Source organism: Chelonia mydas, chromosome 3, assembly GCF_015237465.2.
Source record: "Chelonia mydas isolate rCheMyd1 chromosome 3, rCheMyd1.pri.v2, whole genome shotgun sequence".
Taxonomy (NCBI): domain Eukaryota; kingdom Metazoa; phylum Chordata; order Testudines; family Cheloniidae; genus Chelonia; species Chelonia mydas.
Window position 1 is genome coordinate 122,046,936 of NC_057851.1, and position 14,934 is coordinate 122,061,869.

Consider the following 14,934-nt stretch of genomic DNA (forward strand, 5'->3'; position numbering starts at 1 on the left):
CCTCCTCCTCCCTTCCCGTACCTCCCACCCGCCATGATCAGCGGTTTTGCAGTGTGCAAGAAGTTTTAGCGGGGGAGGAGTGAGGACTCGGGGGGGAGGGGGTTGAGCAGGGTGGGAAGAAGCAGGGCGGGGGTGGAGCAGGGGCAGGGCCTGGGCTTTGGGGGAAAAGGGTGGAGTGGGGGCGGGCCTGGGGCACAGCTGGGGGTTGAGCACCTCCCGGCACTTAGGAGGAGCAAGAGGAGCAGCCTGATGATCCACCCTCTTTCACCCTCTGACTCCACCACCTCAACCAAGGTGGTTCACAATCATCAGTACTGTGTACCGTATTAAATTGTTTTGTTTAAAACTTATACCTGTATTACATTGTTTGTTTAAAATGTATATAATGTCTTTTGTCTGGGAAAATTTTTTCCCTGGAACCTAATTCCCTCTATTTACACTCATTCTTATGGGGAAATTGGATTCGCTTAACACTGTTTCACTTAAAGTTGCATTTTTCAAGAACATAACTACAATGTTAAGCGAGGAGTTACTGTCCTTTCTTCTTATCTCTAAAGCAACTATTCATCCTACTTTAAACTGCACAGAAACCCAGTTTTCATAATTTGCTATCAAGTCTGCAAAATATTAACAAAGCAAGCTGCAGAAGCAGCACCACCACGCAGCCTGAAATCTCTTCTGGCGTTAGCCCAAACTTCCTCACAATTATCTGCTCTCTTCCAGTTCTACAGGGTAGCACTTGCCATTTAAAATATCAATATTTCCCTTTTGCCTCATAAGTAGCCAAACAAACTGCATTATGATTAGTCAGGACTTACTTTCCGTGACACCATATAGCATGTGCTTTGCTGTTCTGGTGAATAAGTTGTTTGCATCAGCTTTTTGTCCAAACTGCAATACAGCAATTTTAATTTCATACCCCTTTGCTAGACTGGACATTTTTATGGACAACAAGAATATCCAGTGTTATAATAATCAATGCTAAACCTTTTTGGAGAAGATACAAAGCTTCATGCTGCCAGTTTTAAGGCAATTTCTAACTATTAGGGATTAGGATGAGACCTTAATGGGGACCACATATGCCTAGGGGTTTCTTGAACTTTCCTCTAAAACATCTGCTGCTGGCCACTGTTGGAGACAGGATACTGGACCAGATGAAGATAAGTCTGATCCAGTATGGCAATTCCTATGTTCCTGTGTGTACAGACTATGGATAACGTCTCTGTGTTTCTGTCTATTGAAACAAACACATGCACAACACACACCACTACACTCTAAGTGCTGGCAATGGTAGACTATTGTCCAAATGAATTGACTAGGAATTATAATGTGAGTATGAAATACAGATATGTCTGTAGGCCTGGCTTGTTATAGGTAACTTGCCTCATTTCTCAGTGGACATCATTGGGAAGGTGAATGGGAGGTTAAGTTGTAAATAGGGGCTTAACAAGCAGTATGCTGGAGTCAAAATGTTTGTGCTGGCTAAGATAAGCAGGAGCACCTGGATGCTAGGGACAATGGACAAGATAAACCTGGAATGTAAAGATCAGTTTCTACGTGGACAGAGCATACCGTACAGGGATTGGTTCCTGAAAAGTAACCAATCCTACCATGAAACATATGATGCAATGTTTGGGTAAGAATGCATGTTTTATTAAAAATGTATATAAGGTAAAGTTTTGCTGTGTAACTTGGGGTGTGTGGTACACCCTACATGCACCCCCCTACGCTTCAGTCTGATTAACTAAGTGTAGCTTTGCTGTATGCCAAATAAAGGAACTGAATGACGAGACTTGAGTCGAACTGAATTCTTGGGGAATGAGTGGAAGAGGTATCAGGAAAACCCAAACAATATCTACACACATTCTCCTAACATTCAGTTGGATACCCATCTGCAAAGTGCCAGCATTCTAGAAGCATTAACATTCTGTGCTTGGATAGAATTCTGCTGTATTGTATTCTGTTTAGGTTCTTATACCATGCTCATCACTGTAATCCCTGAGTGCCTAGAATTTCACACTAGATCATTCCCAATTCCTGTAACTCTTGGATGGATACGCACTAGGCCGGTGGTTCTCAAACTTTTGTACTGGTGACCCCTTTCACATTAGCAAGCTTCTGTGTATGACCCTTCCTTAGAAATTAAAAACACATTTTTATATATTTAACACCATTATAAATGCTTGAGGCAAAGCGGGGTTTGGGGTGGAGGCTGACAGCTCGCAACCCCCCCTGTAATAACCTTGCGACCCCCTGAGGGGTCCCGACCCCCACTTTGAGAACCCCTGCGATAGGCTGTGTCTTTGTCCCTTAACATTCCCCAATTCTTGGAATGGGAGAAGAAGTGGGGAGCCAGAAAATGTCATATTTTATTATTTGAAGTTTTGGAAGTCCACATGATCACTTTTCTACAGCTTTTCATCTTCCACTAGAATCAAGGGCTCTGAGCTTTGTAAATACAATACTCCAGGAGCTCCAACACAAATGAGCTCACAGAGGTGTGTTTTCTTTAAGGGAGTGAAAAAATCAGTAGTCTCCCACACAAGAGCACACCACAACCCTGAAGCAAGCTTCCTCTTTTTCCTTTATTGCCATTTGTGAGACAGCTAGCACTGTTAGGCCTCATCTATACAAGGGGATTTAAGCAAGAACATTTTCCAGTAGGGCTGCCAGCAGTTGGATTCCTAGTGTTGACAAGACTCCAGCAGCTTACAACATTTCTACAACATTTCTGACTAAAGCTGCTCAGAGAAAGGGGATGAAAACACCAGAAATCATTTTGGCTCTATGGCTTTGGCAGGTGCTGCCTTTGGTGTAGCTGAGGTGAGGGGTTAGCACTGGTGGGAAGTCTTTGCTAAAGTTCTGCAGCATAGACAAGGCCTTAGTGATGTTGTCTTTCATATTAAATGTTAAAATAAGGTCTCTTCTTCTGGTCTTTTCTGGTTGCTCACATGTAAGTTAAAGACTTCCTGGTACCCAAGAAAAAACAGGGGAAGCCCTACTGGCCTAGTTAACAATCCTCCTCTCAATAAAACAAGTACCTGAGGCTGTATGTCAACCGTTACTGACCAGGAAATAGCCGTTCCAGTTATCTACAGAACCCTCGTTATTAGTGTTCGACAATCTACTTCAAAAAGAAGATTGAAAGATTTTGGTTATGAAAAGTCTTTTAAAATCAAATTAATTTCTATTCTATCTAGCCTTATGGGTCATTTCAAGTATGCTTTTAGCTAGAGTTGGCCAAATAGTATTTGTTGAATGCATGATCTGATAATCTTGCCATTTTTGTGTCCAATAATTTTTCAGTGAACATTTTTTCTGGAATTCAAATAGCTCTCATTTTAAAATTAAAATGTCTGAACATTAAAACAGGCGAGTTTCTCAGTTACAGAGCAGGTAAGCTTGATATTAAAAGGAGAATTGTTTAAAGCAGACGTGCTCATAGACTACTCACATCTTTCAGAGTAATGATGTTTGGATGCTGCCCATATCTCAAGAGAATCTCAATTTCTTCAGAGGGGTCTCGTTTGCTCTTATCAATTATCTGGAATAAAGGAAGCACAGACCATAATATATAGGCTGACAGCACCCATCACCAAGCACAAAGATGTCTAATTTAAATGTATTAACATTTAATATTCTTCTGATAATCATTGTTCTAGGACAGGACAGCCAAGTTCTGCGATACCAAAAACCACAATGGCAATCTGCCAGAAAACAGATGGTGCAATACCCAGCCTTCCTTTTTATGCCTGCAACTTTGTGACCACAATTGTGAGTACAAGGGTATAATTTGAACATTAGCTACTTGAATAGTGTCATAATTGTGACAGGGTCAGGCCAGATGGCTACAGGAGAGTAATTTTTTTTTGAAGCAGAAAAGAATTTTATTTGTAAAACACTTACAAAGAATCACCAAAAAGGATAAAGCAAACTATGCAACAAAACAAAAGCAAACGCAAGGTATAACACAGCAGCCTTCAGGAGGGAGAAGTGTTCAGGCTAGCCTGGGCCCAGAGCTGGGGGGCTTCCTCGACACTCATGGTCTTCCACCCACCTGAGTTACCTGGTGGCCTAGAGCGGGGGGGCTTCCTCGACACTCATGGTCTTCCACCCCCTCGAATTACCTAGTGCCACGCCCAGTGTCACCAATTATTCCTCTCCTGAGAGTGCCCGACAAGATGGGCACGGCTGCGGGGTGGGCGGTTTGGGGGTGGTGGGACGTACACCCACGTGTGATAGGACCCTTCCTAGGTGACAGTGATGATGGTATCCACAGCGGCAACAGCTGGGGCTGGGGTCTCTCGCTCTTCCCCTCAATCAAAGGGTCAGACGGAGGGAACCGGACGGGGTCACCGAGCAAAGAACCTCGGACAGCACCCATCGCTCCTCGAAGGCATCAAGGGAGTCGGTGGACACCGCCCAGAGGAACTCTGCCCGGATACATGAATGTACTGAGGATCGGAAAATGGCCCTACAGTCGCAGGATGCTTCATTGGCCAGCCTCCCCTCTCTGGTTTTATAGATGGCTGTTTTAGCTAGGGCTAGGAGAAGGTTAACCAGGAGATCTCGCGACTTTGTGGGGCCACGGATGTAGATGTGTAGATAAAAAGGTGAGGGGAAAAGCCAAAAGCGTAATAAAATATTCGTGAAGAGCCGGAAAAGGGGCTGCAGCCTGGCACACTCTAAATATACGTGTGCCAGGGTTTCCCTTACGTTACAAAAAGGGCAAGTATCCAGGATGGGGGTGAATCGCGTCAAAAACACACCCGTGCTCACAGCTCCGTGAAGGAGCCGCCAACTAATGTCCCCGACGGGCCTCGGGACCAAGGTGGAATACAAGCTGGCCCACCGTGGCTGCTCACCCTCCAAAGATGGCAGGAGGTCCCACCACTTTGTATCGGGGCGGGACACCAGGGTGTGGGCGTGAAGGGTGTGAAGCGTGAGTGTGTATAGATATTTCCGTGGCGTGATTTGGAAGCTGACCAGCTGCAGTTCATGCAGCCGGCTTGCAGTGAAAGGGTGAGGGGTTTGTTGGGATCTACGGGGTAGGGGCCCAATTGAAAGATCCGGTGGGCCTGGGGTAGAGGGTGGGTGGGGTGCGCCCTTGCGCAGGGCTCGGTTGAGCCCGAGCAGCGGGCGTCAAGGCGGCCTTCACCTCCTGAAGTACGCGCCGAGGGTACGAGGTCTGGAGAGCCCCATGCGCCGAGCAAGCATCAGGGGATCCAGCCAGTCTCCCCGGTCGTAGTCCAGGAGGTCTCCGACTCTCGTGACTTCCGCCAGGACCAAACTCTGGCGCACCGAGCAGGACTCTGCCACCTGCAGACGAAGCTGGGGGTGTGTAGCAGGGGCTCCGCGAGGAGATCTGCTCCCACGGTGGCCGCCACGGACCTGATCATTGAAAACAGTTTCCAGGTCCGGAGGAGGTCTTGGTAGAAGACCGGCAGCCCGGAGAGGTCTCACGGAAAACCTCTCGGACAGAGATAAAAGAGCTGCCGGTCATATTGGAGCCCTTGGAAGCGGCGCAGGAAGGCGTGCGCCAGTATGCTCCACGTTGAACTACCTGCACTATAAAGGAGCCTCTGCAGGGCCTGGAGCCGGAAGACACGGACCTGAGTGTGCAGACACTTCAGGCCCTGCCCTCCTTCCTTCAGGGGTAGACGAAGAACCCCAACAGGGGCCCAGTGCATTCTTGACCAAAAGAACTCTAGAATCGATGTCCGGAGGTTGGTCAGGAAACCCGGGGCTGGGACCAGGGTGTTGAGCCGGTACCAGAGCGTGGACAGGACTAGTTGGTTAAGCACCAGTGCTCTCCCTCGGAAGGAGAGACATCCTCCATTTCTGAAGCCACTCTATCACCCCGCCTTCTAAATTTTGGCAGTTCTCCGGCGGAGAAGGGTGCGTGGCAGAAAGGTAAATGCCTAGGTAGAGCAGTGGACCTGCGCTCCACCGGATGGTCTGAAGCGCGGGTGTGAGGGAGCTCACCTGCCGCCAGTCCCCCACTGCCAAGCCAGAGCTCTTGACCCAGTTGACTCAGGCGGAGGAGGCTGCCAAATAGATGGCCTGGCAAGCCTCCACCCGCGCCAAATCGCCCGGGTCCTGGACCACGAGGAGCACGTCATCGGCGTACGCCGACAGGACCAGCTGCAGCTCCGGCTCCCACAGCACCAACCCTGTCAACCTCCTGCAGAGGAGACAGAGGAAGGGCTCGATCGCCAGAGTGTACAACTGGCCCGAGAGGGGGCACCCCTGCCGTACTCCTCGCCCGAAGCTGACCGGTTCGGTCACGGTCCAGTTGAGCCTAACCAGACACTCGGCAGAAGCGTACAGCACCCGGAGAAAACTCACAAACTGAGGTCCGAATCCAAACGCCTGCAGAGTGCCCAGGAGGTACCCATGGTCCACTCTATCGAACGCCTTCTCCTGATCAAGAGACAGGAGGGCGAACGACAGACCATCTCTACGCCCGAGTTCCAAAAGGTCTCGGACTAGGAATAGGTTGTCAAAAATGCTGCGGCCCGGGACAGTGTAGGTCTGGTCTGGGTGGATCACGTCCACCAGCACAGACCCTAGCCGCAGCGAGATTGCTTTCGCTACGATTTTGTAGTCTGTGCTTAGGAGCGAGATGGGACGCCAGTTTCGTAAATTGCAGAGGTCCCCCTTCTTTGGCAACAAGGCGAGCACCGCTTGCCTGCACGAAAGAGGGAGGACCCCGCCCTGAAAAGACTCGGCCCAGCCAGTGGCTAGGTCTGGGCCAAGGATGTCCCAGAATGCGCTGTAGAACTCCACGGTCAGCCCGTCCATGCCCGGAGATTTATTGGTGGGCATGCGACGGAGGGCTTCCAAGAACTCGGCCAGGGTGAGAGGCAGCTCTAGTCGGTCTCGGTCGCTCACGCTGACCGTGGGGAGTTCCTCCCAGAGCACCCTGCAAGCGCCAGGATCGGTCAGATCCAGGGAGAAAAGGCTTGTGTAGAAGTCACGGGCCCTCGCACACATCTCCACCGGATCCGTGAGGGGGGTACCGTCTTCTGCTAGAAGGCAGGTGATGTGTTTCTTGGCCCCCTTCGTTTTCTCCAGGGCGTAGAAGAAACGGGAGCCGCGATCCATCTCCCGAAGGAGGCGGATGTGGGATCGAACAAAGGCACCTCGGGCCCGATGGTCCTCGAGGGCCCGGAGCTGCTCCCGCTTCTCTCGGTCCGCTCCGCAGAGGAACGGGTCCTCGGGGCTGGCGGCCAGACGCCTCTCCATCTCTAAGACCTCCCGTCAATGCTCTATCGCTGCATTTCTCCGTCGGCTGATGCCCCAGGTGTAGTCACAGCAGAAGAGCTTGGCACGCACCTTCCCTAGATCCCACCATCACCGCGCCGAGGGAAAGGCATGCCGCTGCTCTCGCCAGGCCAGCCAGAACTCCCGGAAGGCGTCACGAAGCCCTCATCCTCCAACAGGCTGTTGTTAAAGTGCCAATAGGCCAGCCCCGGCCTCTCTGCTCGGAGGGAGGCTGTTATGGTGGCTAGATGGTGGTCGGAGAAAGGGGCCGGCCGAATGTTGGAGGAGTGGGTTCGTGAAAGATGGAAACGGGATAAATAAATACGGTCCAACTGAGAGTGGTGTGACCGATGGGCCTCCACCCGGACAAAGGTGAACGTGGAAGTGTCATCTGGGTGGTGGTCATGCCAGACGTCCACTAGGGAGTGATGTTCGACTATTCCTCGGAGAATGTTCGCGGCGGCCAGGCTCAGCTCGGCCCCTGAGCGGTCCAGCTCCTCGAGGGTGGTGTTAAAGTCCCCTCCGAGGACTAGGCACTCGTGAGAATCTAGGGTGCCGAGGAAGTCAGACACCCGCTGATAGAATTGCGGCCGCCTCAGGCTCGTTGTCGGGGCATAGATGTCAACGAGGTTGACCACGAGCCCCTCCATACGGACTCGGAGATGCAGCAGGTGGCCCGGCACGGCCTCAGTGACCCCTAGCACCTCAGGCCATAGGTTGGGGGAGAACAGGGTCGCCACTCCAGCTTGTCAAATCATGAAGTGGCTAAAGTAGACCCCATCCCCCCACTCCAGCCGCCAGCTGTCCTCGGCGGTCGAATCCGTATGGGTCTCCTGCAGGAAAACCACAGAGTACCCCACTTCCCGAAGGTAAGAGAGCACCTGGGACCTGTGGAGAGCCATCCTACAGCCCCTAGTGTTCAAAGTTGCGATAATGAGAGGCATCATGCGGAGGGCTGGGGGTTCTTGTTGGCAGGGGTGTTCGCGGCCCCCGGAAGGGTCGCGCAACAATCTGTGACCCATCCCGTAAGTGAGTAAATCACCATGGAAGCTGCGGGTCCACCCGTAGGCCGCGGCACCGTGCCTTCCTTTCCCTCTACCCTCCTTTATAAGGGCCCTTGTGGCCTGGAGGATTTGATCAAAGTCCCCCCATAGCTGGAGAGCCAGCTGTACCCTGTTGCGGGAGCCACGGATGTCTTCTAAAAACTCCCGCAATGCTTTTTGCAGCTCATGGGGGGGTGGGGTGGCAATTTCCTGGTTATTCCCTGGTGGGGCTCTTGGTGCAGCCTTGTGGTCCGCTGAGGCGGGCAGGCAGGGTGCGGACCACCGACGGGGCATCTGACAGGCTAAAGTTATTAGGTCCGTCTCAAGCCTTGGGGTAGAAGGGGATGGCGGAGGGAAAATTGCAGCTCCTAATGGGTCGCGGCAGGAAAATGCAAAGGCTGCTCCTTGGGGGGAATCCGCAAAAAACGGGAAAGAAATAACCCCAGGGGTGGCAATAGCATTGCAGGAGGAGGTGGATTGGGCAGGGACAGGGGTGGGGGCAGGGGCAGAGGCAAGGCTCTGGGTTTCGGGAGGCAAGCAGCTGAGAGGTGGCGCCTCCCGAGCAGATTCGAGGGTTAAGGGGGTGGGGAGGGGGCTCCCAGTGATGCCAGGCGCAGGCTCTGTGGTGGATTTGGCAGCCACGGCATCAGGTGGTGGACCACCTTCTGTAGGGTGCCCGCCCGGGAAGGCGGTTAAGGGGAGGGAGCATGGGGAAAGGGGGACTGGCCAGATCGAGGCCAGCTGGCAGTAGATCATCCTCTCCCTGGGTGACCGGGGTCAAACCTAGGGCCTCGATCTCCTCATACACGGAGGAGAGGTCACCTTCCGCCACCCCGGGGGTTTCCCCTCTGGCGCCCGCTTCGACGGTCGCTTCGGGGTTCGTGGGGGGTTCGTATGATATTCGGGCAGAAGGGGCTTCCTCAGGGGTCTCGGAGGGGAGGGTCTCCCGTGGAGGGGAGATCCTACCTTCCAATGCTATTTTGTCTTCCCCTCCCGACACCGGTGGATGGATCTCACTCGTGGGCATAGCGGAAGGCTCAGTATCAGTGCCTCTCTTCCTGGTCTTCCGGGGGGCCTCCGCATCGGATGGGTGCAGCAGAGCTCGAGCCTTCCGCTTGCCTCACTTCCCCTGGACTATGGTCCAGCCCTCCATAGCATCGTCTGGGGGCTGGTTAGCAGGGGTCATGTCGGGGGCAGTGGCGATGGTTCAGGGGTTCGGGGGGGGTAACAGTGAGGCAGCATGAGGGGCGGGGTTCTCCTTGGGGCGGGCCCTCTCCTATGCCCGGTAATATCTTTGCTGCACCCTCCTCCATAGGCTCTGCCGGATTGTTAACAGCAAGGGCAGGGCTCCCTCGCTCATCTGGGCGTTGTAGGGGAGGTGTCTCTTGGGCCAGGGCGGGAGCAGCGGTGGATCGAGCAGGAGGAGAGGTGGTTTCAGGTGCCGGGCGGCCAGGGGCATCGGCAACGACAGATCCAATGTCCTGCCGGGTCTCGGGGGTCTCGGGTGCCCCTCTCCGCCGGGCCAAGGGGCAGTCTCTTCGGACATGCCCCGCTGATCAGCAGAGGTAGCACCGGGCCTCTCCCGTGGAGTAGTAGACCCAATAGCGGGCTCCCTGGTAGGGGACTAGGAAGGACCCCTCGAGCGCCTCTCCGTCACGCGCTGCTGGCGGCGGTAGAAGCTGCACTTGCCGGCGGAACGAGAGGACGTGATGGAGGGTGGGGTCCTTGCAGCCCAACGGGAGAGGGCTGATGACAGAAACAGGTTTCCCCAGGGTGGAGAGAGCGGGTAACAGGGCAGCATTGGGTAGAAAAGGAGGGACGGAGGTCAGGACTAGGCGAACGTCCAGGTCCTCTAGCAGCTCTAGGGGGACAAACACGCCCCCCACCGCCAGGCCCTTCTCCACCACCTCCTGGGCGGCAGCCTCCGATGCTAAGAAAAAGACAACCTTCCCGTACATTTTAGAGGCTGCCACAATAGCCGTGGGTCCTACCACCCTCGCCAATGCCTGCACGTAGGTCTCCACGTAGGGCGAGGCGGGCACCAGGAGGCAACGGACGCCATGCTTCCTGGTCATGGTGGGAAAGGGGCCTTGGCCGCTATTGATGGTAGCGGAGGCGGTGGGTGGGCGAGATGACGAGGCGGCAGGCGGGGGGGGGGCTGCCACCACCCGGGCATACACCCTGGGGGCCGGGGGAGGGACGCTCGCAGAGCTGGTGGAGGGAACAGCGGGGAGGGATGCCATGGTCGATGACGAGGCCACGGCGGTGGGGGCAGCCCTTGCCATGGAGGGCCTGGTGGTTGTGGCGGGGCCCTTTCCCTTCTTCGCACTCTGGCCTTTCCGGCTAACTGGGGGGGCTCTCCTAGAATCTGGGGGGGCGGTGGGCGTAGCAGCGGCAGTAGTCACCCCAGTGCCTCCTGCTGCTGATGCCCCAGCGGGGGCGGTGGCAGGTGTTTTGGCAGCAGTGGTGGGGGGGGAGGCTTGGGGGTTGAGCAGGCGGGTAGGTGGGGAGGGGCAGCTGAGGTTGTTAGAGGGGCCTCACCCCTCTCATTCCCCGCCATCGTGAGCAGGGAGAGACGGGGAGACACCAGAAAGAGGAGGGGGGTGGGGGAAGCAGATTAACCACTTCTCCCTGTTGGGCTGCAGGCGGGGGGGGGGGGCAAATGGGTCAGACTGGACAGGGGGAGGAAACAGGAGTTGGGGTCAGGTAGTAGGGGCAAACTGTGGGGTGGGCAGTCCGGGGGGGGAAGGGGAGGGACGTGGACCCACGCGCGTTTGTCCAAAGAGTCTCGTTTGGTCGGCTGTTGTGTCTGGTCCGGATGGTGGAATTCAGGGCAAGCAGCTGAGTCAGAGGCAGATGGCAAGTTGCCAGCAGGGACGGACGGCGGGGGGGCCGTGACGGTTGTAGTAGTGTTGGGGGGGCACCGATGGATGGGGGGGGCAGCTCTGTGCCACACCCCCTGTGCCCCTACAAACGCAGTTAAGACACAGTCAAACTCCCCCCACACGAGAGTACAGTTCAAAAGTTACTCAGTCTTACGGCCCCCTCCACGATGATTTGTAGCTTCCCTGGGCGATGTCTCTGTCGGCTGTCTTCTCTCCCGGGCTTTGTGGAGCATTCCAAAAATGCCAAGCAGATAAGAAGAAAAAAAAATAACCTGTCGGTTAATTACGGGTCCACAAACGAACAGCAAACAGCTGGGTCTGGGGGCTTCCACTCCCCTCCTCTGGGGAGCGGGTCGGCAGTCCCCCCCCCGGGGGGTTTCAGCTGGAGCAGTAGCAGTGTCCAAGGGCAGGCATGGGGGGGCTGGCAGCAAGCTGGCAGCCGACCAGCTCTCGAACGGCAGCAGAAAAAACAGCAAAAAAAAAACAAAATGAAGAAAAAGCATCTGGCCCGGTCGGGGCGGGGGGGGGGGGGGAAGCTGAAACAGGGGCAAAAAGTAAGAAAAGCCCAGGCCCGGGGGCTTTAGGAGAGTAATAGAAAGCAGATATATTAGCCCCAGGTTAAGTAGGTCCCTTTTCCCTGGGTAAGGTAACAGGGAAGGTTCCAGAACAATCAGCAACCTTCTGGAGACAATTAAGACAGACAGGCTGATTAGAACACCTGCAGTCAATCAAGAAGCTGCTAGAATCAATTAAGGCAGGCTAATCAGGGCTCCTGGGTTTAAAAAGGAGCTCACTTCAGTTTGTGGTGCGCGTGTGAGGAGCTGAGAGTGAGAAGGTGTACTGCTGGAGAACTGAAGAGTACAAGCATTATCAGACATCAGGAGGGAGGTCCTATGGTGAGGATAAAGAAGGTGTTGGGAGGAGGCCATGGGGAAGTAGCCCAGGGAGTTGTAGCTGTCGCACAGCTGTTCCAGGAGGCACTCTAGACAGCTGCATTCCACAGGGCCCTGGGCTGGAACCCGGAGTAGAGGGCGGGCCCGGGTTCCCCCCAAACCTCCCAACTCCTGGTCAGACACAGGAGGAGTTGACCTGGACTGTGAGTTCATGAAAACGGCCAAACTGAGGGCTGCCGTGAAGGTCCAAGGCGAGCAAATCTGCCAATAAGCGCAAGACCCACCAAGGCAGAAGAGGAACGTTGTCACATAATGAATAAATGCAGGCAGCCATAACACTGGCTTGTATTTGCATCATCCTCGGTAGATAAATAGGAATTGCTTGTCAGATATATTTTTTCATTGCTGATTAACCGATGAAAGACATTCACAGGCATAAAGGAGGTATAACAGACTTGAGCTGCAGCCTGTTGTATTCATTATTCTCTGTGGGCCACACTACCATACTGAACTAGAGGGTGACCATAAGCTGAGCTTGGCCCTCAGGCCAAACTGTGGTCACCTCCATTCTAGGAAGAAAACATCAACTGCTTCGTACATCATCATTTTCTGTATTCAACCCATACATACATCTATTGCACTGTACAGGGGCATGAAGAGTTTGACTAAATTCTGGTCTGTAGACAGCAGGTCTAAGGAAAACATTACACCTGCTGCTTAAACACCACCCCTGCAAATAGAGCCTGCTGCTAGGATGTCATTTATTTCTCATCGACATTTCTACCTGCTACAATTGGGATGTCAGTCAAAGAGGCTTGGTCGCTTGCCCAGCTGAGTGCATTGCTTTCAGTGCTGAATGTTAAATGGTTCTTCATATCTTATATGTAAATGATAAATATGAAACAAAAGTATTTACAAAACAGCTAGGGGAAATCAGCCTTACTGTGGAGTCTCAGCTGTAACTCCAGAACTAAAGTTGTAACATCTACTCCACTATAAGCCCAATTTTCAAAAAAATTTCTGGCCAGGAGAAATTCACACCAAAAGATGAGACTCTCTCTCCCCCTTCCCACCCCCTGGGACGTTCTGGGGGCATTACGAGATACACTTTTGAATAATAGGGCTCTGAAAAAATAATTGTGACATTTTCATAAACTTGTAACTCAACAACTTTTGACTCTTAAGGCTTCAAACTTCAGATACGTGTAGTTCTCTATGAGAACTACCACAATGGTATAGATTTAACACAATTTCATCCACAACTAAAAACTTCTTAAAAGCACTGACTTTCTTAACATTGATACTTATTAGTGCACATCAACTGTGGCACATTTGCATTTATTGTGGAGATCAGCGGTTGGGGGTGCACATTTGTGGGTAGGTCAGTGATTTGATTACATGTCAACAGTTGGTTCACACATTTTAAGTATATATCAACTGTCAGAGTGTGGGCCAGCAGTTGTGCACATATGAGTAAATGCTGAGAAAAAGAATTTCCAAAAACAGGTGGCAGGAAAAAAATCCTACTAGCAACTTCTCCTTAGAATAGTGTTATTCACCTAGCTTAGGGGAACCAAGACAATGCTCAGAAAGATAGTGGATACCCTCATTGAATGAATACTCGCATGTAGGACCCCAGAGTCTTAAAATGTCCCAATCAATCAGTAACTGTTTCATACAGAAAAGTATCCAAGGGCAGGTCCTCAGCTGGTGTAAATCAACCTAGCTCCTTTGCAGTCAGTGGAGCTACACTAATTTACACCAGCTAAAAATCTGGTCCCCTGGTATGTAGTCAGGAGAATGAGAGATGCCGTAACACGTTCTTAATTCGTTTTTATCACACACATTTCTATGAAAGAAAACGCCAAGTAGTGCATAGGATTAAATCACAAATACAAAAAATATATAGTGTCTATTTAAATTCTATTTATCTTATTTCAAGAGACGAGAGAACACAAATACACTTTAAAAATCTCAGTCATTGATCAAATACTCAGAGAACCAACACTCAGCTATGAACCACTCTGCCAATCATTTAATTAAAAGCATCAGGAATAATACTTATTATCTCCAAAGTGCTCTACACACACAATTAATCCTCATAACAACCACGGGTTATAAATACTATCTCACAAACGGAGATAGGTGGGTTAAATAAATGACTTGCCCAAGGCCACACAACAAATCATCAGAGCTGGGAACAAAACTTCTCTATTCCTGACTCCCAGGCCCATGGGCAGTCCACTAGGACATGCTAGAACAGATTGTCATCGTGATGATCCCTCTTTTCAACACTGTCGCACTGGCTTGCAGATGAATGGTGACTGATAAAATAACAAGAGAGACAGCTGCACCACTGGTGACAGAAATCTTTCTCCAATTCAGACTGACTGCAGCATATGGAATGTTTATATTCTTATGCTGCAGCGGTCACAGGGGAAAAGTTATAATTTTGCCTGCCTAAATTCCTCCTGCACTTTCTTCATCACTTCCACTACAAAATTGTTGTGATGTACTGTTAAACAGCAGCCAGGTTCCAGCCCAGAGGTGGAGGCATTTCAGCAATGGATAAAGTGATTCACAATATGGCTGGAAGAAGAGCTGAATACTCGCAGTTGGGGCCAGATTTTCAAAAAAGCTCTGAGTTTTTGGTGCTGAGTTCTTTTGAAAATCTAGCCATAAGTGTCATCATGTGAACTGTTGGGTGCAGAGAACAAATCTTGCCTTGTTCAAGTGTCCTCTTGAAATACCAAAATGAGGCATTGCTCACAGTAGATTATGCAGATATTCTAAATGCAATCAAGCAAGATTCTGATGAGCTACCCAGGTTTAGTGGTGGGTAGATGC

At 51.9% G+C, this 14,934-nt stretch overlaps 1 protein-coding gene across 4 annotated transcripts in view; it reads right to left on the reverse strand.

The window, feature by feature from the left end:
* The window catches only part of RPS6KA2 (ribosomal protein S6 kinase A2), a 468,026-nt gene that overhangs the window by 21,478 nt on the left and 431,614 nt on the right, over positions 1-14,934 (reverse strand). For all 4 annotated transcript variants that reach the window (XR_006289668.1, XM_043543199.1, XM_007071080.4 and 1 more), the window contains one exon: positions 3,455-3,544. Coding sequence is in view for 3 of the 4 variants with exons in the window: in XM_043543199.1 (XP_043399134.1) it covers positions 3,455-3,544 (90 nt within the window). In the remaining variant the exon portion in view is untranslated. The remainder of the gene's footprint in view (positions 1-3,454; positions 3,545-14,934) is intronic.